Consider the following 25648-nt stretch of genomic DNA (forward strand, 5'->3'; position numbering starts at 1 on the left):
ATCGGCTTTGGATATAGGAGCAGTTTTGCAACAACACGAACCTGATGGGTTGAAATCTATTGCATTTTTTTCAAAAAAGCTAACTGAGGCCCAAACTAATTATTCGACGTACGATCGTGAACTTTTGGCTATTTATTTGTCTGTGAAACATTTTAAGCATTATTTGGAAGGTCCAAATTTCCAAATTTTCACTGATCATAAACCTTTAGTGTTTGCTTTTAAGCAAAAGAACGACAAAGCGTCTCCAAGACAATTAAGACTGATTGATGTATATGGCGCCAGAACTTTCATCAAATAAATCTAAATGTAATCGCGCCATTCTAACTATTATGTGGTTTCAATTATTTAAGATCTACATCTAAAATCTATTTCTAGCTTTCAATGAATCGAAGATATCATAAAACACAGAATAACATTTATTGACGAACACGAACACAAAGCTACATCGTTCTACGTTACATCTCTAATTAGACATTACAAATTCTGAATCAATAAAAAAGAAGCGTATCAAAGTTCAACAGAAACTGCGGATGGGCCGGTTTCCTAATGACTACAACTGAAATAGGGGAAAGGCGTCTCTAAGACGGAACATCCCGGCCCCCGTTGGACAGTTGTCCAACACCTTCTTCAAAAGGGAGTGGACAGATTCTGTTGACACTTCGACGAAAAATTCCTTTAGGGGTTCTGATGTCTGCGACACGAACTAGTCCATCTGCTTCAGGATATGTCCTTTCAATTCGGACCAAGTTCCATTCCATGGGGCTCTTGCTATTATCCTTCAGGAGTACCAGCTGTCCGGGTTTGATGTTCAGTTGAGGTAGTTTCCATTTAGCTCGAGACTGCAAAGAGTTGAGATATTCTTGGCTCCATCTTTTCCAAAATTTGGATCTAAGAGACTGGATGAGATACCATCTAGAAGATAAAGAAATGTTAGTCAAGGAATCACTGGGTTCTGGTATTGACAACAGTGGTGCTCCCACCAAAAAATGGCCAGGTGTCAAAAGTAGAAGATCAGCTGAATCGGCAGAAAGAGGACACAGTGGTATTGAATTCAAAACTGCTTCAATCTGTGTCACCAGCGTAGTAAGCTCTTCAAAAGTCAACACTGTCGATTTAGTCACCTTCAACAAGATCCGTTTCATAGCTCCAATATTTGCCTCCCATAATCCACCGAAGTGAGGAGATGCTGGAGGTATGAAGTTCCACACTATACCTTCCTTGGCACAAAATCTTTGCACGGAATCCGATTTGCATGCTTTTAGCAGGGAAACCAAAATATTTTTTGAGCCCTTAAAATTAGTGGCATTATCACTCCATATGTTTGAGGGGTTTGACCGCCTAGCTATGAATTTCCTAAGACAAGTTAAAAAACTCTCAGTAGTCAAATCAGACACTACTTCAAAATGGGTAGCTCTTGTACTGAAACATATGAAAATAGCAATGTATGATTTTAAAGTCACTCTAGATCTTTTGAGATTAGGTTTAGTAATTATGGGACCAGTGAAATCGAGTCCCACCTTTTCAAATGGTCGAGATGGGATAACTCGGTCCCTGGGCAGTTCGCCCATCATTTGGTTAATAGTTTGACTTCTAGCTTTAAAACAAGTCCAGCATCTATTTATCACATGTCTGACTCGGTCTTGTCCCGAAGGTATCCAGTATGATTGGCGAATAAGAAAAAGTGTCGTCTGCGTGCCTGAATGTAGAGATATTTTGTGAAAATGTTCTATGATCAAATCTGTGAAATGATGTGACTTGGGTAAAAGCAATTGATGCTTCTGGTTATCTGACAGATTTGAAAATTTTAATCTTCCCCCAACTCGAAGCAGCTCATCTTTGTCAAGAAATGGATTTAGAGATAAAATTTTACTATTCTTCGGAATTGGATGTTTTAATTGTAAACACTTTACTTCAGACTTAAATTTAGATCGTTGTACATACTTTACTAACATTTTTGTAGCATGTTGTATTTCGATAGCACTTAAATAATCTTTCTTTCTATTAGAAATATTAATTTTACAGTTATTAATAAATCTTAAACACCATGCAGTAATTCTAACTAATTTGTCAAATGAAGAATATTTTTTAATTAAATCATTCTCTGAAGGGCACTCTACAACTGTTGAAGTTAAAATAGCTCCTTTGCAAAGCTCGTAATTTTCTATGTTTTAAATATTTAACTGTTTTGACAGTTCCAAAGATTTGGGCCAACAGTGCTCATTCTGAGCTAACCAATCAGTACCATGCCACCAAAATTCACTATCACGAAGTTCGGCTGCCGACATACCTCTCGATATCAAATCGGCAGCATTATCCTTTCCAGGACAATGACGCCAATCTTTTGGGTCAGTAAATTTTGGATTTCTTGAATTCTATTATTCACAAATGGTTTAAATCTGCTAGGAGCGCTCTTGATCCAAAAATAAGTGATAGATGAATCGGTCCAGAAGTAATGAGTTAATGGATATTTTATAGCTTTGGAGATTTTATTACTCAATCTAGCTGCCAAGAGAGCACTCATTAACTCAAGTCTAGTTATTGAAATTATTTTTAATGGAGCCACTCTGCACTTTGATGCTACAAAACTAGTAAAACTCTTTCCGTCCTTTAATGTTACTCGAAAATACACAACCACTCCATAAGCTTTCTTAGAGGCATCTGAAAAACAGTGCATTTGAATGTTATCTATATCAGTGGAATGATTATCTCCAAAATAGTAACGGGGTATATTGAAAGTATTCAGTTCTAGAACTTCCTCACACCATTCATTCCAATCAGTGTCTAATTTCATTGGGAAACGCTCGTCCCAGTCCAAACCCAAACACCACAGTTCTTGTATTAAAATCTTTAATCTAATTATGAATGGTCCAAGAAAACCTACAGGGTCAAATATACGACCTGCAGCTTGTAAAAGATATCTTTTAGTGTTCATTCGTTTCGAGAGAAATTGTATTAAACTTTTAGCATCGAAATGAAATAAATCACGGTCGGGGTTCCATACAATTCCTAGTACCTTAGAAGGCATGAAAGTTTCGTTTTTAGGCTCAATGGAGGGATCAATGTCCATTCCAATATCTTTCCATCGATCACGCAACTCGAATGAATTAGTTTGCCACTTTCTTAAAATCATACTTGCATCCTCAAAAATCTTAAAACTTTCTAAGCTCGTTTTTAAAGCATCCTCTACATTTTGTTGACCACTAATTAAATCATCGACATATAAAGAATTATTTAAAATTTCACAAGTTTCAGGAAAATTATCCACATACCCTTTCAAGTGATGCTTGATTGTTGCAGCGAGGAGGAATGGACTTGAACTTACCCCGAATAAAACACGGGTCATTCTATATATCATCAAATTTTGTCCTTCAGAGCCATCTGGTTCTGAAAAAAAAAATCTGGTCGCATCCCGATCCTCTTCATTAATTTCTATCTGGAGGAATGCCTGCTTTATGTCAGCTGTGAATACTATAGGATTTTCTCTAAATTTAATCAAAAGAAGAAAACTATCAGGGTTTAAATTTAATCCAATATGTAAACAATCGTTCAAGGATAGTTCTCCTTTACCATGGGAAGACGCATCAAAAACAATGCGTAATCTACTTGTCGTCTTATCCTTACGAATCACTGCTCTATGAGGCAAATAAAATGTTGGTTCGTTCGTCTTTTTATTCAACCCACACATAACTTGTTGAATAACGTTCTCCTTTAGATACTCATCCAGAACAGTTTTGTATTCAGTAAAAAGCAAGGGGTCATTAAGAAATTTTGTTTTTAAACCTAAAAAGCGTTTTAGAGCAACTTCACGATTATCGTGTAACTGTTCCTTCATACGAGGTTTCCACGGGAGCTTTACGTTGTATCTGTTATTAGAGAAAGTAATTCCTGATTCAAATTCCTTCATAATTGCATCGTCAAAAATATTTTCATCGGTATCAGCCTCAACGCCTAAGTTTTCTAATTACCCAAAAATTTTTAATTGATCCGATATCATTTTTACTTACATTTATATTTTATGGAAAACAATACCATAACCAACATGGTCGTCCGTCTTGGAACCATCCGTGAAAATATTCAAATACTTTGAATACTGACAGCGATGAGAACAAAAAAGTTTTTGAAAAATTACAGGGGCCGTTGTCGACTTTTCAAAACCATGAAAAGGGTTTATAAAGGAAAACTGAGGGATATCCTAAGGAGGAAATGAAAATAAATCAAGTGTCTGAATATTCATATCACGGAGTTCCGAATCATTTAGGAGTAATTTAACTCTCTCACAAAATGGAAGAATGTTAGAAGGTCGAGCCGTGTATAATCTCCGAAGGCGAATAGGAAGTATCATGGAGTGCATAGGGTGTTTCGGGACAGACATTGCTCGGAGGTAATAGTGTACAGATATTTTTTGGCGCCGTAAATTTAATGGCATTTGGTGAGAGAAAACATAGAGACTTTCCACTGGTGAGGTACGAAATGCACCTGAACAAATTCTTAAAGCAGAATGGTGTATGGTATCCAATCTACGTAAAACAGAAGATCTTGCAGAACCATATACCATACAACCATAATCCATGCGTGCTAGAATAACTGATTCATATATTCGAAGCAAAGATGTTCTGTCTGCTCCCCAAGAGGTTCTTGAAAGTACTTTGAGAATGTTCAATGATCTGTCACACTTCTTCCGCAGATGTAAGACATGCGGAAGGAAGGTGAGCTTGCGATCAAATATTACTCCCAAATATTTTATTTCATTAACCACAGGTATTCCAGTATTTTGGATATGGATTATAGGATCCAAATGGATTCCACGCTTCCTGCAAAAATGCACACTTCGACTTTTCTCAGGTGAAATCACATGCCCGTTTTCATCGCACCAATCTACCAGTTTGTTAACTGCGACTTGCAGCTGGCGCTCTATTAAGCGCATATTGCTCCCTTTGCAAGATATCTGAAGGTCATCCACATATAATGTACCTTGGATAGATGGAGGTAAAACGTTAAGAATCTGACTAAAATGGACAATAAAAAGTGTAACACTGAGGATGCTTCCCTGTGGAACACCCTCAGCCTGAATAAAAGGATTACAATATAAATTACCAACCCGGACACGAAATGTACGCAATGATAAAAAGTGTTTTAAAAACATGGGCAAGTTTCCTTTAAAGCCAAAATTTGCAAGTGTAGAGAGAATACCAAACCTCCAGGCACGATCATACGCCTTTTCTAAATCGAAAAAGACAGAGACCAGATGATTTCGGCAAACAAATGCATTGCGGATTTGAGTTTCGAGTAAAACAATATTATCAAAAGTCGCTCGTCCTCTACGAAAACCACTTTGCAGTAATGGTATGGATGCTTTTTTCTATAATTCATATATCAGACGGGCATTAACCTGCGTTCAAGCGTCTTACATAGGCAACTTGTGAGCGCAATAGGCCTATAGTGCAAAGGGTTAGAGGAGTCCTTGCCGGGTTTCAAGATAGGAATCACAACAGCTTCATGCAATTGTGATGGGAACTTCTGTTCAATCCAAATGCGATTAAATAGAATCAGCAGATTGGAAAGAGAAGTGGTTGACAAATGGCGAAGCATGCTATAAGTGATTCCATCAGGACCAGGGCTGGTATCATGAGCCTTCTTCAAAGCTGCCAGTAGTTCATGCAACCTAAATTCCGTATTGTAAGGAAGCGATTTCCGGGTGAAGAAACACAAGGACTTGCGTTCTGCACGTTTCTTAACAGCTATAAATGAAGGCTTATACGAATTAGTCGCTGAAACTTGTGCAAATGAATGTCCAAGAGTATTCGCGATATCTAAAGGAGAAGATACCAATCCGTTTTCAGTCTTCAGAGCAGGAATGGAAAATTCTTGATAAATTCCATTCGCTGCCTTGACCTTTCTCCAGAGAAGTTTCGGAGAAGTAAAGGCTGTGATAGAAGAGATGAACTTAATCCAGGACTCTCTCTGACTTTGCCTACGGACACGACGAGCATTGGCTCTGGCACGTTTGAAAGCAAGTAAATTCTCTGTTGTGGGATATCTGCGGAAAATATTCCACCGCTTTTTTTGTTCTCGGTGACTGTCGCGGCAAGCCTCATTCCACCACGGTCTCGGGAATTTCATCAAACGTGGGGAGCTTTTGGGGATTGTATTGTTCGCAGCGTCAATTAAACAGTCAACTACATTTTGGACTGCCTCTGTAATATTAGTTGTTCTGACCATATTCTCTGAAATTACTGCCTGTTGCATGAAAGCATTCCAATCAGCCCGCTGGAATAGGAAACGCGGGGGACAAGAAGTCGCGCCGCCTCTATCAGCATAGGAAACCATTAAGGGGAAGTGATCACTATCATAGAGATCCGTCGCAACTGCAAAATTGAGCAACGGAAAGAGATCGGGAGAGCAAATAGCCAGATCCAGACTGTGAAAACTGTGAAACGTACGTGTGGGCTCATGGAAATAGGTTTTCTCATTATGATTAAGCAGACAGAGACAGTTATCAGAGATAAACTGTTCAATCTGTCGCCCACGAGAATTTGTATTTTCCGAGCCCCATAAAGTACTATGAGCATTAAAATCACCAAGTAGTACGAAAGGTTTGGGTAGTTGGTCCAATAAATTATTAAGTTCATGTTGGTTAATAATAGCATGTGGAGGCAAGTAAATGCTGCAAACTGTGATAAGGGTCCGTATATGGACTTGAACAGCCACAGCTTGTAAAGAAGTTTGCAAATTTAAATGTGAGCTTGGGTAAAGATTGGAGGTTGAAATGCAAACACCACCGGAAGGATTATTTCCAGTATTAGCATCTTTACGAGCACAGTTATATCCACGGATTTTCATGGGGATGTCATGTTTCAGGAAAGTTTCCTGAAAAGCAAAACAAGCGGGATGGAACTGGTTAATAATTTGCTTTATACCAACAAATTTGGACCGAAGGCCACGACAGTTCCAAGAAATGAAAGTTCCCATTATGTAACAGCAGTATTGAGAATGTTGGTGCGAGTCTTATCAAGAGTTGGCGAAACATCGCAACTCATTTGTTACTCATCCTCCTCGTCAGACGGATGAAGGGAAATGGAATCGGGACTTTTAGGTTTGCCAAAAATGGACGTTAAGTCCTTATGAACATTACCTTGTGTCGCAAGTCCCAAAGCGACAGAATTTTGTGATGTCGATTTTTTCAACTTTAATCTAATGTCTTTTTGTGAGATTCCTCGTTTCGCAAGCTTAAGTTTAAGTGATTTCTGAGAGTTAGAATTAATTTTAGGTCTAGACGATTTGTTAGTTACAGGAGTCGTGTTTGTTTCATTTTCAATTTCCGAATCGGATGACTTTTCAGTATTTTGCGGTTGGGGAGCATATTTTGCACAATTTGTGCAGGAACAATTTACACAGAAGGTTGTTTTAACTATGGAAGCATAGCTCAATCCAGGTTTTGGTGTCTGATTTAGAACTTTTTTCCGAGCTTCAGGATAGCTGATGTCTTCTTTAAATTTAATAGAGGTAATTTCTTTTTCAACTTTCCATCGTTCACAGGACCGAGAGAAAGATGCATGATTCTCACCGCAATTTACACATTTTTCTTCAGCGTTACATTTCTGGCTGTCGTGGCCTTTTTCAGCACAGCGGGCGCATGTTAATGTCCCGCGGCAGTTAGCCCTGGAGTGGCCAAAACGCTGGCATTGAAAACATCTTAAAGGATTAGGGATGTACTGGCGGAAAGGCAATTTTATATATCCTGCATAAAGGTATTCAGGTATTTTTGGTCTATCAAAGGTCATTACGTAATGTTTGGTGGGTAGGAGTTGTCCATCCCGCCGAATGGTGATCTGGCGTACATGAGTTACTCCTTGGGGTTTCAGTTCCTCGGAGATCTCCTCTAGAGGAACGTTAAATAATTCCCCACACGTTATTACTCCTTTCGAGAAATTTAGGGATGCGTGAGAGCTGACAGTAACGGGAAAGGTGGCTAAGGCTTTAAGTTTCCTAATTTGCTGTGCTTGCTTTTTGGAATTTACCTGTACCAGCAAGTCACCAGAACGCATCTTCCGGATAGAAGATACCTCACCAATGGTTGCTGTAATGGCTTTCTGTACGAGGAATGGTGATATAGAATTAAATGATTCATTCTTTTCAGAAACACGTTTGATAACAAAGTAACGGTTAAAATGTGGAAGATTACTTTTGAAATTAAGTTCTTTGTGATGCCCACTGAAGGGAGATTTTCGGGAGGAGCCCATGCGATATCGAATAAGATTCGGGTCCGACGGCACCGCCCACCACGGAGCCCAACAAGGGAAGGCAGCCACCGGCTCTGGCCAGTCCCAGCCTCGGCACTTACCTTAGTGCTGGCCGGTACCTATACGCTCGGAGTTACCCCCGGGGATAGTGACCACCCTTAACGCCAAGCCCAAGGAGTAACCCCTTCGCTTGATCCTTAGCAAACTAACCACTTAGGTGGTTAGCAACCAGCCGATTGATGCACAGGGGACCACAGTACACCACCCGTCTTTCAAATGGGTCGCCACGCACGGCAAACACGTGGGGTTTTGGCTGTCCATGAGAAGCAAGAAGCAAACAGAGCGGCGACAGCTTCTCATGGAGAGCTCCCTCGCTTGCCGTCGAGGGAAGGAAAAAATTAAGCAGATAGCAGAAGGCGTATTGGAGTGGAAACATAAAGGGAGTATAGATCCCTGGGTACCTCGGGATTGGGACACCCGTACTCACCTATAGTAGGTGAGCCGCTGAGGGGCGCCGGTTTCCTGATCTCTACAGCTGGAATAGGTGAAAGGCGTCTCTAGGACGGAACAGAGACATTTACAGTATATTTCTCAACTTACCACAAATATATTGTCATGTAAATGGTTAGGGAAATGCAAACTGCGTATGTATTTTAGGAAAGGTTTCTTCTACCGATTGGACCCCGAATCAGAAATATAACAGAAAAACAATATTGCAATTTCAGTAACAAAATTACCTACCAAATTTCATTTATTGTGATTTAAGTTATCGCATTTAGATATTATTTAAAATGTGATATGGAACTATATTTTAGGTGCTTTCTATAAAATCTTATATCTCTCTACGTTTTGTTTTTATCGTGTTCACCTACACTCAAATAGCCATACAGACTTCCTGAGCATAGATTTCGTTCAAAATTTGATAGAAATCTACCAATTTAGTATAAAAACCATGTACCAAATTTTGTACATGTAGATAGCACATACAATTGTAATTCTCGAAAAAATAAATAAAATAAAATTTAAGTAAATGAAAGTCATGATTTTGATTACTGTCTACGTTTCAGATCTTCCCGAGTTTGAAAACATGGTTTTAGAACATGATATCTGAAAAACGATTAGAGCTACATGTGCGAAATTTGGTGCATGGATTTTACACTAAATTTGTAGATTTCATTAAAATTTTGAATGAAATCCATTCTTAGGAAGTCTGTAAGGCTACTTCAGTGAACACGATAAGTAAAAAAGCGAAAAGAGTTAGATAATAAGGTCTTATATAAAGCACCTAAAATATAACTCTTTGTACATCAGAAACATAAACAAAATCATACGAAAACAAGTTTTAAACACTAGAAATAAAGAAATAGCCAACATTAAAAAAGCAACAGCAAAAAAGTTTTTATCTATTTATTTATTTAATTTTCTCATTAACGAAATAAAGATCTTTAAAAAATTTCACTCGAGATTTTGACGAATCTCACCGTTTTAAACCTCAATGAGCACAAAAGACAAAAAAAATTGGTATAAAGTTTCTCTGTTTGTTTATCTGTCCTGGAATGAGAACTCAATAGCGTTTTGAGCTCGACAAATGAAATTTGGTTCATGGTATTTACACCAAATTTGTTTCCTACCAAATTATGATCGAAATCCATTCAGATATAGTCTATCTATCTAGCTCTGCGAATATAAATTAACATGATAAAAGGAATAGAGCTAGATGGATAAAATTTGGTACATGTATTAAACATGTTATGTATAGATATCTATCACATTCAGAACCAAATCAGTTCAGGGAATGACCGCCTGTTGTTCCGTATATTAGAAATAGAATTTTCATAAACATGTAAACGGTATTTGCTCTATGAATTTGTGACTACAATTGTAGTTTTGTATGAAATTTTGTTTTCAATGGATTGGGGAACATTTTTTTCTAAAACACAAATTTGATTTTCAGTTTTTATTAACAGCATGCTATGGAATAATCCTTCTAAAAAAACCGTCGAAAATCACATGATAAATTAAGTAAAAGCACTAAATTCACGCCAAAGATTTATATTTCTTAACCGTTCTTTGCGAATTTTATAATAAAGATACAAGCCTTTATCGAAGATCCGCAATTTTATGTGGGAATAGGGAAAGGAATAACGCCCTTATTAAACCAGAACGATGAAGTTTTGGGAAGATCACTCCAGCTGGCTTATTTAATTTCAAAATAAGATTTAATTTGAAAGAATGTTTTTTATTAGACAGGGCCCTGTCTATATAGTTTACTGGTAATTATAAGCCCAATACTCAGATTATTTTGCAAACTTTCCGTACTTTTACCTTTACTTTAAAATTATTTTTTTACCCGATTATCTGAAAGACATTGTAATGTTTCTTTAGTAAATAAAAACCGCCCGCCTCAAAAAAGTCACAAATGTAATTTTGGGGTAATTCCGAAATACATTTTTTATATTTCTGAAGCAAAAACTTGGTTTTTAAAAATTATTGGAAAAATAGAATATCTTGGAGAATTTATTTATTTGGAGAGTTTTAAAATATGTTGCAGGTTACACTTTCATATGCTTACCTTCATTATCTACGCTTTTTCATAACAAATATTGCAACAATCGGTAATTAATAAATGAAAATGTTTGATGTTTCTTTTCACTCATTCGGTTGCACAGCCATTTTTTACAGGAGGGCACATTTACACATCTCACAGATAGAACAACGGAAGAACAACCATGCCCAAACCGGGACGCGTACCCAGGACGCCTAGATCACGGGGAAGACGCGCTACCCCTATGCCAGGACGCCGGCTTAAGTGTTCAAATAATGCATATAATTATTAGTATAATCAAAAAAATTAATTTATTATCATCCAAAGATATTGTTCTATATTAATGGAGTTTGCAGAAATTTTTAGTTTTAAAATTTTGCAGAATTTTTTTTTCTTTTTTCTTGTCTATAAATAATTTAATAGATAAAGTTTTATCAAAGTAGATGTCAATAATATTAGATATTTTTTATTAAAAATCGACATTCAATTGTTTCTTTGACGGTCTATTCTTTTTTTTTTCCATGTTTTATTCATTAACTTTTTTAAAGAAATTATGCAGTCTACCATTCAAGGACTTCATTTTTATTTTCATTACATAGTTAAAATTAATTGACTATGAGTTATTTTATTGTTTGAATTAATCGCTTGATTATAAATTAAATTGAAATAAACTGAGTATCAAAATTTCTATCTCGAATTAAATCATAGAAATCTTCTCCCCGGCGTGTAAAATTTCAATTTATTCTGACTTTCCAATTATTCTTTTTTAAAAGAAAAAAGTCCTCATTAAATTCACAATAATATCAATCATCCATTCAGCTTGACTTCACCTCGCTCTTCAAGATTTTTTTTTTTTTTTTTTGTTAAATTAACAATCTTGTCCATTTAAGAAATGACCTTTTTTTTATTTTTATAAATATATATACAAACCCTCACTTCTTACGATTGCCCTGAAAAGAGGATAACTTCCTCACTTTTACTTATTATACGAACCCTCAAGCATAGCCACGCCTCTTCCAGGATGATTGACACGGTACATTTTGTCACAGGTCTGGGTAGTTTTCCTACCCGGAGTCGGCTTTGAGACGTTTAGTTTCCAGGTATGAAACTTGATTTCCTTAAATATCCTCCATGTATAGAGGGCTGGCGAAGATCTGATTTTCTTCTCCTGTGGAAGTTAAGGTAACTTTTTTTTTTACGAATTCCTTTCCAAAATAAGTTTCTTACTGCTTTTAAAATCGAAAACTGATGAGCAATGAAAATGAACATGCATTACTCACCTCTCGCTCTTTATTACTCGCGGTCGCTCTTTTCGGGCTGAAATGAAGTCACATCGAAAGTACGAATCGACATCAATACGAGTTACTATTAAATTAAATGAATCAGTCATCAACACTGAAGAGAGCCAATCTGAAAAATACTAAAACATTTAATTAGTTGAAATTTTTTACAGAATTATATGCAGGAATTTTAGTATAAACATATGCAATGGAGCTGTAACACCACACATAGCAAAGTTTGCCGAAAACAGTTCTGATTTTGTTTTCAGGAATTCCAGGAGTTGAGTTATCTCAGCAGAAGTGGAAATGCTTTTCGTGACATACTCCCCACCTTGAGTTTCACCACACTGAAACTCAATTCTCAAAGAAGAAATATTCTAGAGTTCCAAACGATGAGGAGTGCGTAGAGTTCGACCATAGCGGTTGATTAGCCGAGGTTGAGAAGTGGGTAATAGATCTTCCGGAGAGACAGGCACTGGCGATGTTACTTCTTGAGAGACGGGAACAGGTGCTGATTCTTTCAGAGAGACGGGCACTGGTGCTGGTTCTTCCTTAGAGACGCGCACTGGTGCTAGTTCTCCTTGCTTAGTGCAAACTTTGACAAGACGCACTATTCCGTCTTTTCCTTTGATTAATTCGACCACTTTTCCAAGAGGCCAACTGATTCTTTTAGCCATGGTTTCTAATAAAACGATATCTCCTATGGAAAAGATGTAGCTGTTTCGTGATTTTTTCGCATATCTTCTAAGCTGATCAAGATACTCAGACCGAAACCGTTTCCTTAGATCTTCACGAAGTTTCAATCTATAAATATATCTTTTTTGCAAACTGGAAGATTTGATTTGATCCATATCTGAAACTCCAGTTTCTTTAAGGTTTCTCAGAAACATCGCTGGAGTCAGTGGTTGGAGTTCCAGGTCTTCAGAAACATAAGTTATTGGTCTGGAATTAATGACATTCCCACAATTGCAAAGGATTGTTAAAAGCTCTTCATATTTTAAGCAAGCCTTGCCGAGGATTTTTCTTAAGATGGTTTTCATTAGGCCAATCAATCTTTCCCAGAATCCACCCCAACATGGCGAGCTAAGCGGGATGAACTTCCACTGTATTCTTGACACAAATGTGTCGCTTTTGATTTTTTGCCAATCCACTCTTCTCGGAGCTTGATTGGATCCATGAAAATTAGAACCGCTATCAGTACAGATGGTAGAAGGTCTTCCTCTTCTTGCGATAAACCAACGTAAAGAGAGAAGGAATTTGGCAATCGTAAGTGATGTTACTAATTCTAGATGTACTGTGCGGTAAACTGCACAGGTAAATAAAACAATCCAAGCTTTGGATCCATCTTTTAAAAACAAAGGACCTGCAAGATCAATACCAGTAATTTCAAAGGTAGCAGAGTCCCTTAAACGGTCTTCCAGCAAAGGTGCAGCTTGTATCTCGAGATGTTTAGCCTCAAATCTTTTACAGGTGATACAAGATTTTAGAACCCTGCGAATTGTTTTGCGACTTCTAATTAACCAATAATGTTCTCTCAAACTTGACATTAAAGTCTGAATTCCACAATGAGTTAGAGTTTTGTGTCTATGCATTATCATTTTATGAACTGCAATATGATCAGAAGGTAGAAGGATAGTATATTTGAAATTTTCAAAATCCTTCCTCATTAAAAGTTGTGTCTTGATTCTAATGAGACCTTTTGGATCAACGAACTGACGAAGGTTTCGAAGTCTTTCTTCACTGACTGTTCTAAATTAGGTCTTTTGTATAATTTTCCAAATTATGGTTTCAGCTTCTGCCAGTTCTTCAATTTCCAAATTTTGTGAGGTGTACAGAGTCACCTTTTTACAATTTCTGACAAATCTAAGTATCCAGGCTGTAATACTTACGATCTTCTCGAAAGATGAAATATTGGTTAAGTAATCAAATTCTTCATTCTTTGTAACTGCCAAAGTAACTATAGTCTTCTTCTTCTCCGAATTTATGATTTCTTTATCGACCATAGCTTCATTAACTGGCCAATGTTTCTCATCTTGCTTGAGCCAAGATGGGCCATCATGCCAGTGTTGACTTAAAAGAGTGACCACAGAACATCTTGAAAGTAAGTCGATTGGATTGAATGTTCCAGGAATATGATTCCACTCACCTTTTGAACTGTAGTTTCTTATTTCTCAAACACGGCACATGACAAAAGCTCCCCAATCTTCTTCATTTTTAATCCAATGTTAAGCATTCATCGAGTCCATCCAATAAAATGTAGTTACATCTTCCATGTGTAAATCTTGTTTGATTGTTGTCATGAGGCGTATTCCTATAGTGCACGCGAGAAATTCCAGTCTGGAAACCGTTACAGGTTTCAATGGAGCTACTCGGGATCGTGACTGTACGAGTTGACAGGAAATCCCCTCTTCATTTTCGCTTCTCAAATATATGCAGGTTGCACACGCTAATTGAGAGGCGCCACAGAAAACGTGGAATGATAAATTGTTTCTTTCTTTAAGATTTATTACCAATCTTCTAGGGATCGTTAAATTATCAAGTATCTTCATTCGAAATATCAGGATCTGAATCTATTTTTTTAAATAATCCCCAGAAAGATAACCAGTCCTTTAGAGTCCCATCAAATTTTTGCAATTCAATCTTAGGCAACTTAAAATTTCTTTTTTCACTAATGCGGAATGTTCTTCGCCAGTTGAAGTTTGAATTGTAACTTCTGAAGTCGGAGCAATTTCACAACCAGTATTACTTCGTAGACGAGAAAACAGATATACTCATGACTTTCTGAAATTTTGCACAAAAGAAAAAAAAAGAAGAAAAGCTAATTTTATTTTTGGAAACTGAGTCTTGACACCCAGAGGGATACTTCCTTAGCATGGATATGATTAGATCTAACAATATAAAACATTTTATAATATGAATTATCAAAGTAATATATGCGATATAACCTAATAGGTGAGGTAAATGACCGTACTTTATAATATGTTGGACACTTGCACTAAACTGTCATATATCTGTAAACTTCGTACATTTCAAAACACATCGATTGTTCCAGTTTAATGGGATCAATTCATGTGACGTAAAAATCACATGTCATGTACTTCTTGCGCATGGCATTTAAGTTTCATCTGCACCACTTTCGTCCCCCTCAGGGGCTCGCCTACTATAGGCGAGTACGGGTGTCCCAATCCCGAGGTACCCAGGGACCTTTACTCATTTTACGTTTATTCTCCCCTACGCCTAATGCTTTCTGCTTGATTCTTCCATCCCTCGACGGCAAGCGAGGGAGTTCTCCATGAGAAGCTGTCGCCGCTCTGTTTGCTTCTTGCTTCTCATGGACAGCCAAAAACCCCACGTGTTAGCCGTGCGTGGCGACCCTTTAGACAGGTGGTGCACTGTGGTCCCCTGTGCATCAATCGGCCGGTAGCTAGCAACCTGAGTTACTAGTCTTCTAGGGATCAAGCGAAGTGGTTACTCCTTGGGCTTGGTGTTAAGGGTGGTCACTGTCCCCGGGGGTAACTCCGAGCGCATAGGTTCCGGCCAGCACCAAGGTAAGTGCCGAGGCTGGGAATGGCCAGAGCAGATGGCTGCCTTCCCTCCGTGGTGGGCGGTGCCGTCGGACCTGAAGTCTTTTCATATCGCATGGGGCCTTGCCGCAATGCTCCCTTCAGTGGGCATCTTTCTCTACCAAAACCTTTTGATATCTTTTTTATTGTAAAGCGTGTTTCAACGGAAAAAGAAACTTTTCACTCTGTATCACCTTTTTTGGTCTAAAAATCTCTGACTGGAAACATTGGAGAGGTGGCATCCGTTCGAAAGCTCCGATCGGGTGACCTACTTGTTGAAGTGTCGTCGCGACAGCAATCCCACAAAATTCTAAAGCTGAAATCTTTTGGACCGATACCTGTTACTATTACTCCCCATGGTTCTATGAATTCCTCGAAGGGTGTTATTACCTGCGGGGAATTATTTAATGTTCCTTTGGAGGAGATTACTGAGAAATTACAAAATCAAGGAGTGACGCATGTTCGCCGCATTGCTATCCGGCGAGATGGACAGTTACAAAATACTAAACATCTTATTTTAACTTTTAATTCTTCAAAACTGCCAGATTCAATAAAGGCCGGCTATATGAAATTGCCTGTAAGGCCTTATATACCTAACCCCTTTAAGATGCTTCAAGTGCCAGCGTTTTGGCCATTCAAAGACTAACTGCCGCGGGACTTTAACTTGCGCCCGTTGCGCAGTAGTTGGCCATGAGAGCACTGAATGTTCATCGAAATAGAAATGTGTGAACTGCAAAGGAGAACATACTTCTTTCTCCCGTGATTGCCCTGCTTGGAAATTTGAAAAAGAAATAGTCACAGTGAAGGTCAAAGAGCAGGTATCATTCCCTGAAGCTCGACGAATTGTGAGAGCTAGAACACCTGCATGTGGAACCAGCTATGCTTTTGCAGTTAAGGGGCAGCTAAAAACTGTGGGAATTCAATACGATACAAAAGATTTTAAACAGGGCTCTGGATCCGATGTTCCAGTTGCAATTGTAGATACCGAATCCGATCATAACCCTGATTTTGTTCCAATATCAAGCAAGCGCAATAGAAAGAAACTTAGGTCTACTTCTCAAAAATCTTTATTACTTAAGCTTTCGAAGAAAAATAAATCTAAAACAGATGTGAAAAAGTTGCCTTCGTTCACAGTAAAGAATTCTGTCGCTTTGGGGCTAGCGACTTAGGGCTTAGTTCAGAAGGACTTACCGTCCTTATTTGGCATGCCCAATAGTCCTGATCATATTTCACTCCATCCGTCAGAAGAGGAGGAGGATTTTTCTATGAGTTGCGATGCTTCGCATGCTCAAAACAGTGTTTTTAAAGACAAACCTCCCATTCCACTTTCTTAATGGGTACCTACATTTCCTGGAACTGTCGGGGTATCAGGTCCAAAATTGATGATATTAAGAACATAATTAATCACTTTCCTGTTGTTCTATTTCATCCTTCTTGTTTGGCAATACAGGAAACTTTCCTGAACTCCGACCCCTCAGGGGCTCACCTACTATAGGTGAGTACGGGTGTCCCAATCCCGAGGTTCCCAGGGATTTTTACTCCCTTTATGTTTACTCTCCACTGCGCCTTCTGCTGTCTCCTTTTTTTCTTTCCCTCGAGGGTAGGCGAGGGAGCTCTCCATGAGAAGCTGTCGCCGCTCTGTTTGCTTCCTGCTTCTCATGGACAGCAAATACCCCCACGTGTTGGCCGTGCGTGGCGACCCATTAGACGGGTGGTACATTTCGGTCTCCGATGTATCAATCGGCCGGTATCCCAGACATTTAACTGGGCTGCTCAGGGGGATCAAGCGAAGGGGTCACTCCTTGGGCTTGGCGTTAAGGGTGGTCACTGTCCCCGGGGGTGACTCCTAGCGTATAGGCCCCTCAGGGGCTCACCTACTATAGGTGAGTACGGGTGTCCCAATCCCGAGGTTCCCAGGGATCTTTACTCCCTTTATGCTTATTCTATCCTACGCCTTCTGCTTTTTGCTGTGTTTTTCTTTCCCTCGACGGCAGGCGAGGGAGCTCTCCATGAGAAGCTGTCGCCACTCTGTTTGCTTCTTGCTTCTCATGGACAGCCGAAAACCCCACGTGTTTGCCGTGCGTGGCGACCCATTAGACGGGTGGTACATTTTGGTCCCCGGTGTATCAATCGGCTGGTATCCCAGCCATTTGGCTGGTCTGCTCAAGGGGATCAAGCGAAGGGGTCACCTTCTGGGGCTCTGCGTTAAGGGTGGTAGACGTTCCTGGAAGTGGCCCTTAGCGTATAAGTTCTGGCTAGCATCAGGGTAAGCGCCGAGGCTGGAGGCAACCAGAGCCGGTGGCTGCCTTCCCTTGTTGGGCTCCATGGTGGGCGGTGCCGTCGGAGCTCGAATTTTTGTCCCTTTTTGCATGGGTTTTTCAGACACTTCGCCACGTTTTCCTATCACCGAAGATACTAGATTTCTAATCTTACACACACCAAAGACCTTTCATAAAGTTTCACCTTTTCTAGTTCAAAAATTGATCACTTCATTTATTGGTGATGTTAAATCTACAAAAAAACTTCCATCTGGGGATCTTTTAATTGAGACCTCATCAAAAGCTCAGATTGCTGCTATACAGAAATTAACAAAACTTGGAGACTTCCCTGTAGAGGTAACTCCTCACAGGACGCTGAATTTTTCTCGAGGGGTCATCTCTGATATAGATCTTTTTGATTGTTCAGAGACTGAACTCGTTCAGGAATTACGTTCTCAAAAAGTTTGTGCAGCTCGTCGTATTAAAATTAAACGCAACGGCACATTGATTCCTACAAAACATGTCATTCTGACCTTCAGTAGTCCAGAACTTCCGAAATTTATACTATCTGGCTACGTACAATCCAAAGTTAAACCTTATGTTCCGAATCCTCTGCGCTGCTTCAAATGTCAGAGATTCGGACATTCACAGGGAACTTGCCGTGGCAGCCTTAGATGTGCTAAATGCTCAGCTGATGACCATGAAACGTCAGTTTGTAGCTCTCAAGCTTTGAAATGTTTAAACTGCTCTGGACCCCACCCTGCTTATTCTCGTGATTGTCCTAAATGGAAGATGGAGAAAGAAATCCAAAGCCTGAAAGTTAAAAGAAATATCACCTATGCAGAAGCGAGAAAGTTTGTTTTAGACAGGACACCTAAACCTGGCCTTTCTTATAGTGGAGCCATGAAATCAACATTAAAATGTACTGGCTCTCAGACAGAGATTACAGACATTATAACTACGAACACGTGTTCTTGTAAACATTTGGCTCAGGAATCAGTTAAGATCAATAACTTTCAAAAAACTGAAACCAGCCGAAATCAAGCTTCTACTTCGACAAAAAATTCTCCACCTCTTTCTCAATCCAAAGATTCTGAATTTTCTTTGGCTCGTTTCCCTAAGAAGAAACGCAAGAAAGCAAAATCTCCAAGTGCCAAAAGATCTGACACTGAGATCCCTCCTAAACCTCCAGATATCCCTACTACTTCAGATTCTGTTCTATCAATTTGTCCATCTACATCTGATATCTCTGATGTAGAAATGGATCAACATTTTCCTAATAAATCGCCCCCAGGAGGCCATACGTAGCTTTTTCAATTCTTCCTTTGTTTTTTAGTTATTTTTATGTCTGGTTTCATTTCATGGAATTGTCGTGGGTATCGTTCTAAAACTGTCGAAATAAAATCGCTTTTAAATGAATACAAGCCTGCCTGTGTTGCCTTACAAGAGACATATTTAAAACCCTCAATAATTTCTAAAATTAGAGGATACAGCTGTATACGGAGAGATGCGAATGCAAATTCAAATGCTAGTGTTTCGGGAGGTATTTGCATTTTCACTGCCAACCTCTACCCCAGCACACATCTTATTCTTCATACCAATTTACAGGCTGTTGCTGTTCAAATCCACATAAAGAGACTCGTAACAGTTTGCTGCATATATCTACCTCCACGTGAAGTGATTTCACAAGAAGAATTAAATTCTTTAATAGATCAACTTCCTGTTCCTTTTATATTGCTTGGTGATTTTAACGGACATAGCGTCCTATGGGGAAATGAAGATACTAACTCTCGTGGCCAGCAAATTGAACAATTGATTCACGATTATAATCTCTGCCTGTTAAATGGTGATGAAAAGACATATTTTCACGAGCCCACTCGTTCATTCCACTCATTAGACCTTGCTATATGTTCTCCAATATTGCTCCCACTTTTAAATTTTTCCGTTGGAACAGATCTTCTCAATAGTGACCACTTTCCAATTTTGATTGACCTTGCTGATAGTGTTAGGATGGCACAACGACCATCTGTCTACTTATTCCAACGGGCAGATTGGGACAGCTTTCAGCAGTTGGCGACAATCACTGAGGCAATGGTTAATTGTTTAGATATCTCAGAAGCAGTTAAACAAATAACTGAAATCATATTATATGCCGCTGATACTGCAATCCCGAAAAGCTCTACCAGACCTCATAAACTTTCAAAACCTTGGTGGAATAATGCCTGCCGTGAAGCACAGAAGGCGCAAAGTAAGCGATGGGACATTTTTCGAAGGCGCCCGACAACAGAAAATCTCGTTGCATTCAAATATGCAAAGGCATGTGCTCGCAAAATACGAAGACGTAGTCAGAGAGAATATTGGATTCGATATGTCTCTAGTATTAGATCCAATATTTCTAGTAAAATTTTATGGAAAAAAGTAAAGGCTGCCAACGGTATGTATCAGGAATTTACCTTTTCTATTTTAAAAAAGAATTCTTTCACATACTCATCACCACGTGACATTGCAAATATTATTGGTGAAACATTTTCCAAAGTGGCTAGCTCAGATAGCTATAATCCTACCTTTTTAAAAATAAAAAACTGTGCTGAGCGACAACCAATTAACTTTAAAGTACGCCATACCCTCCCATATAACTCTGAATTCGATATGTGTGAACTGCAAAAGGCACTTTCCAAATCTAATAATACCAGCCCGGGACCTGATAAAATTTCATACCACATGCTTCGTCACTTAAGTGTTCCTTCGCTTTACAACATTCTTCGCCTTTATAACAGAATCTGGAATGAAGGAATTTTTCCATCGCAATGGCAGGAAGCTATTATCATTCCAGTTTTGAAACCAGGGAAAGATCCGACAGATCCTTCAAACTATCGCCCCATTGCACTTACGAGCTGTCTAAGCAAAACATTTGAAAGAATGGTCAATTTTCGACTGATCCATCAACTGGAATCGGAAAAACTCATACCATTACATGAAAGTGGATTTCGCAGAGGTAGATCTACTCTGGACAATATTCTACAGCTGGAGACGGAAATCCGTAATGCATTTGTGCGCAGAAATCATTTGGTATCGATATTCATAGATATTGAAAAGGCATATGATCAGACTTGGCGTTATGGGACACTTCGAACCCTCTTTCAGTTTGGGTTTCGAGGCCAATTGCCGCTTTTTATTGAAAATTTTTTATCTCGCCGTGTTTTTAAGGTCCGTGTTGGATCGACGTTATCCGATTCTTTTATTCAAATGGAAGGCGTTCCTCAGGGTAGCGTATTAAGCGTTACCCTTTTTATCATCCACATTTCTAAAGTTCTTTTAATACTTCCTTCATCAGTTTTAGGCACATTGTATGTAGATGATTTACAAATTTCTTGCCAGGGATCAAACATGAGACTGATTGAAAGGCAGCTGCAGACTGCTGTGAATAGCCTTGTCAAATGGTGTGATCAGAATGGATACAAAGTTTCATCAAGTAAAAGTTGTTGCGTCCATTTTTGTAGAAAACGTAGTCTTCACCCTGAACCAGAAGTTTATATAAGCAACAGAGTTCTTCCTGTGGTCCCAGAAGTTCGTTTTCTCGGGGTAATTTTTGATCGAAAGCTTTCTTTCCATCCTCACATCTGCTTTCTACGAAAGAAATGTGGGAAAATGCTAAATATTCTGAAGGTTCTCTCCAACACATCTTGGCCCCTCAGGGGCTCACCTACTATAGGTGAGTACGGGTGTCCCAATCCCGAGGTACCCAGGGATCTTTACTCCCTTTCAGTTCGCTCTCCTCTACGCCTTCTGCTGTCTGCTATGTATTTCCTTCCCTCGACGGCAAGCGAGGGAGCTCTCCATGAGAAGCTGTCGCCGCTCTGTTTGCTTCTAGCTTCTCATGGACAGCCAAAACCCCACGTGTTTGCCGTGCGTGGCGACCCATTTGAAAGACGGGTGGTGTACTGTGGTCCCCTGTGCATCAATCGGCTGGTTACTAACCACCTAAGTGGTTAGTTTGCTAGGGATCAAGCGAAGGGGTTACTCCTTGGGCTTGGCGTTAAGGGTGGTCACTGTCCCCGGGGGTAACTCCCAGCGTATAGGTTCCGGCTAGCACCAAGGTAAGTGCCGAGGCTGGGAATGGCCAGAGCCGGTGGCTGCCTTCCCTTGTTGGGCTCCGTGGTGGGCGGTGCCGTCGGGCCCGAATCACTCTCAATATCGCATGGCTCCTCCCAAGAAGGGTCCCTTTAGTGGGCGTCACAAAGTACCTATTTCTTTCAACAACAATGAACATTTTGATGCTTTTTTCGTAGTAAATAGAATTTCTGAAAATAAAGAAACTTTTGAAACAGTCTCTCCTTTCCTTGTACAAAAGGCAATAAATGCTACAGTCGGCGAAGTTGCATCTATTCGAAAAATGAGATCTGGCGACTTGCTTGTGGAGGTTTCTTCTCGTAAGCAAGCACAACAGATACAAAAACTAAAATCCTTGGCAACAATAAGAGTTTGTGTAACCCCTCACCAATCACTTAATAGCTCTAAAGGCGTCATCACCTGCGGCGAAATACTAAATCTTCCCGTAGAGTTAATTGTCTCCGAAATGAAATCTCAAGGTGTTTCACATGTGCGTCGAATTTCCATACGACGTGATGGACAAATACTTGAGACGAAACATCACGTATTAACTTTTAAAACTTCTAAATTACCGGAGTACGTCTATGCAGGCTATATAAAGTTACCGGTTAGGCCATATATCCCTAATCCACTAAGGTGTTTTCAGTGCCAACGCTTTGGCCACTCCAAAATGAATTGCCGCGGGTCTCTCACTTGTGCCCGCTGCGCACAAAAAGGGCATGATAGCCAACAGTGTACCGCAGAAGAAAAGTGCGTAAACTGTGGTGGCGATCATCCCTCATATTCTCGATCTTGTCCTCGCTGGGCACTGGAAAAGCAGGTTACGACAATAAAATTCAAAGAAGATTTATCTTATCCTGAAGCCAGACGCAGGGTTAAGGCACAGACCCCAATCCCTGGTGTCAGTTATGCTTCAGCAGTTAAGAAAACTTTCTGTCAGAATTGCTCTTGTGAAAACTGCTTAAAATATGCCAGGAAAACAACAGATAATGAAAAAACATCAGATTCCGATGCTGAACATACTCTGAAAACTAACACTGATACTCAAAAAACTGTTAGAAGAAAATCAAAATCACAGAACTCTTTGACATTAAACTTAGCAAAACGTGGCCTTACGCAAAAAGATTTGCGAAAGAAACTGAAAAATTCTGCATCGAAAAATTCCGTCGCATTGGGGTTAGCGACGCAAGGTGTTGTCCATAAGGACTTACAGTCCATCTTTGGTGACACGCTTAATAGCCCCGATATTAAACTGCATCCGTCTGAGGATGAATATGAACTTGGTATGAGTTGCGATGATCATGCAACTCCAACAACTGCTTCTTCTCTCTCTCCTTCCAAACCACTCTCTTAATGGGTACCTTCCTTTCTTGGAATTGTCGCGGCATTCGGCCCAAACTTCATGACATCAAGTCTATTATTAACAGATTTCATCCTGTTTGTTTTGGTTTTCAAGAGACTTTCTTGAAGCCAAATATATCAATCAAATTACGCGGTTACAATTGTATTCGGAAAGATGCAGACAGTGGAGCTCATAGTTCTGGAGGGGTCTGCATCTTCACTTCCAATTTATATCCGAGCACTCCTCTCACCCTACACACCTCTCTACAGGCTGTGGCTGTACAAGTTCATATAAAAACTTTGGTCACAGTCTGCTGTATTTACTTACCGCCTCATGATCTCATTCGTCAACAAGATCTTGACCAGTTAGTGGACCAGCTTCCTTCGCCTTTTATCCTGCTTGGCGATTTCAATGGCCATAGTACGTTGTGGGGTTCAAATAGTACAAATTCTCGTGGGCAGCAAATAGAACAGTTCATTTCTAATAACTGTCTATGTTTGCTCAACAATGATGAAAAGACGTACTTTCACGAGCCTACACGTACCTTCCACAGTCTTGATTTGGCCATATGTTCTCCCGAACTTCTGCCGTTGCTAACTTTTGCTGTTAGCAACGATTTATATAATAGCGATCACTATCCTATTATCGTTTCCCATGCTGATGGAAGCGGTGCGACTTATTGTCCTCCGCGTTTCTTATTCCAGCGGGCAGATTGGACTACTTTCTCTCAACTGGCAGATATCACAGAGACAATGGTAAATACATCAGACATCTCGGAAGCAGTTCAAAATGTCGTTGACAGTATAATATGTGCCGCAACTTCCACTATTCCAAAGAGTTCACCACGTCTAAGAAAATTTCGCAGACCGTGGTGGAATGAAGCCTGTACCAACAGTCACAAGCAGCAGAAAAAGTTTTGGAACACCTTTCGAAGGTACCCTACAACAGAGAATCTTATAGCTTTTAAAAAAGCCAAAGCACTAGCTCGCCGCATACGACGTCGTAGTCAAAGGGAATCCTGGATTCAATTCATATCCTCTATCACATCCTCAACATCCAGCAAAGTTCTATGGAAAAAGGTAAAGGCTGCTAATGGAATATATCATGAATCCTCCATTCCTGTTTTAAATAGAGGGAATGTGAAGTATTCTGCCCCATTAGACGTTGCCAACATTCTCGGTCAAACATTTGCACAGGTTTCCGCTACTGATTCTTATAACCCTGAATTTCTTAAAATTAAGAATCGTGCGGAACGGTTGCCTTTGCGCTTTAACGAACGAAATACCTTTCCATACAATTGCGAGTTTAGAATGTTTGAGCTAGAAACAGCATTATCTCATGCCCATGATTCCTGTCCCGGGCCTGATGGGATTACATACAATATGCTCCGCCATTTGAATACCACTTCCCTTTCCAATCTGTTAATGCTTTTCAACAGAATATGGACTGAGCAGAAGTACCCTTCACAATGGCGAGAAGCGATTGTGATCCCCATTCTAAAACCTGCCAAGGAATCTTCTAATCCTCTGAACTACCGACCAATTGCTTTAACAAGCTGTCTTTGCAAGACTTTTGAGAGAATGGTTAATGCTCGGCTCATATACGAATTGGAGAAACAAGGATGCATCTCTCCGTTGCAGAGTGGTTTCCGTCGAGGTCGGTCTACTTTTGACAACCTCGTATTACTGGAAACTGAAATTCGCAACGCATTTGTAAGGAGGAACCACCTTGTCTCCATATTTTTCGATATTGAGAAGGCGTATGACCGTACATGGCGCTACGGCATACTCTCTACGCTTTTTAACTTTGGTTTTAGGGGAAACCTGCCCATATTCTTATTGAACTTTTTATCACATCGGACTTTCAAAGTTCGTGTTGGGAACTTTTATTCTAATAGTTTTATTCAGGCTGAGGGAGTTCCGCAGGGAAGTGTCCTCAGTGTCACCCTTTTTATTATTCATCTGAGCCAGATTTTAACTCATTTGCCTTCATTTGTACAAGCAAGTCTTTATGTGGATGATCTTCAGATCTCATGCCAAGGAAACAGTATGAACCTTATTGAGAGACAATTGCAGAATGCTGTGAATAAATTAGTAGCTTGGTGCAAAAACAACGGACACAATATCTCACCGGAGAAGAGCCGTTGTGTGCACTTTTGCCGAAAGAGAAACATTCACTTGGATCCAAATATTAACATTGGTAATATATCGATTCCTGTCGTAAATGAAATACGGTTTTTGGGAATAATCTTCGATCGCAAGTTGACTTTCCTTCCGCACATCTTGCACCTGCGGAAGAAGTGTGAGAAAT

General features: G+C 39.6%; 4 protein-coding genes across 4 annotated transcripts; 1 reads left to right on the top strand and 3 right to left on the bottom strand.

The window, feature by feature from the left end:
* Positions 1–578: 578 nt before the first annotated feature.
* On the bottom strand, positions 579–1571 carry LOC129958453 (uncharacterized). The gene has a single exon (XM_056070947.1). It carries the CDS (start codon positions 1569–1571, stop codon positions 579–581), a length of 993 nt encoding a protein of 330 aa, XP_055926922.1.
* A 5469-nt stretch (positions 1572–7040) lies between these two features.
* LOC129958454 (uncharacterized) lies at positions 7041–8045 on the bottom strand. Its single transcript, XM_056070948.1, has one exon. It carries the CDS (start codon positions 8043–8045, stop codon positions 7041–7043), a length of 1005 nt encoding a protein of 334 aa, XP_055926923.1.
* A 4397-nt stretch (positions 8046–12442) lies between these two features.
* LOC129958455 (uncharacterized) lies at positions 12443–13657 on the bottom strand. The gene has a single exon (XM_056070949.1). The coding sequence runs from the start codon at positions 13655–13657 to the stop codon at positions 12443–12445; it is 1215 nt and encodes a 404-aa protein (XP_055926924.1).
* A 4295-nt stretch (positions 13658–17952) lies between these two features.
* Positions 17953–19194, top strand: LOC129958456 (uncharacterized). Its single transcript, XM_056070950.1, has one exon. It carries the CDS (start codon positions 17953–17955, stop codon positions 19192–19194), a length of 1242 nt encoding a protein of 413 aa, XP_055926925.1.
* Positions 19195–25648: the final 6454 nt, after the last annotated feature.

Source organism: Argiope bruennichi, chromosome X1 (genome assembly GCF_947563725.1).
Source record: "Argiope bruennichi chromosome X1, qqArgBrue1.1, whole genome shotgun sequence".
NCBI lineage: Eukaryota > Metazoa > Arthropoda > Arachnida > Araneae > Araneidae > Argiope > Argiope bruennichi.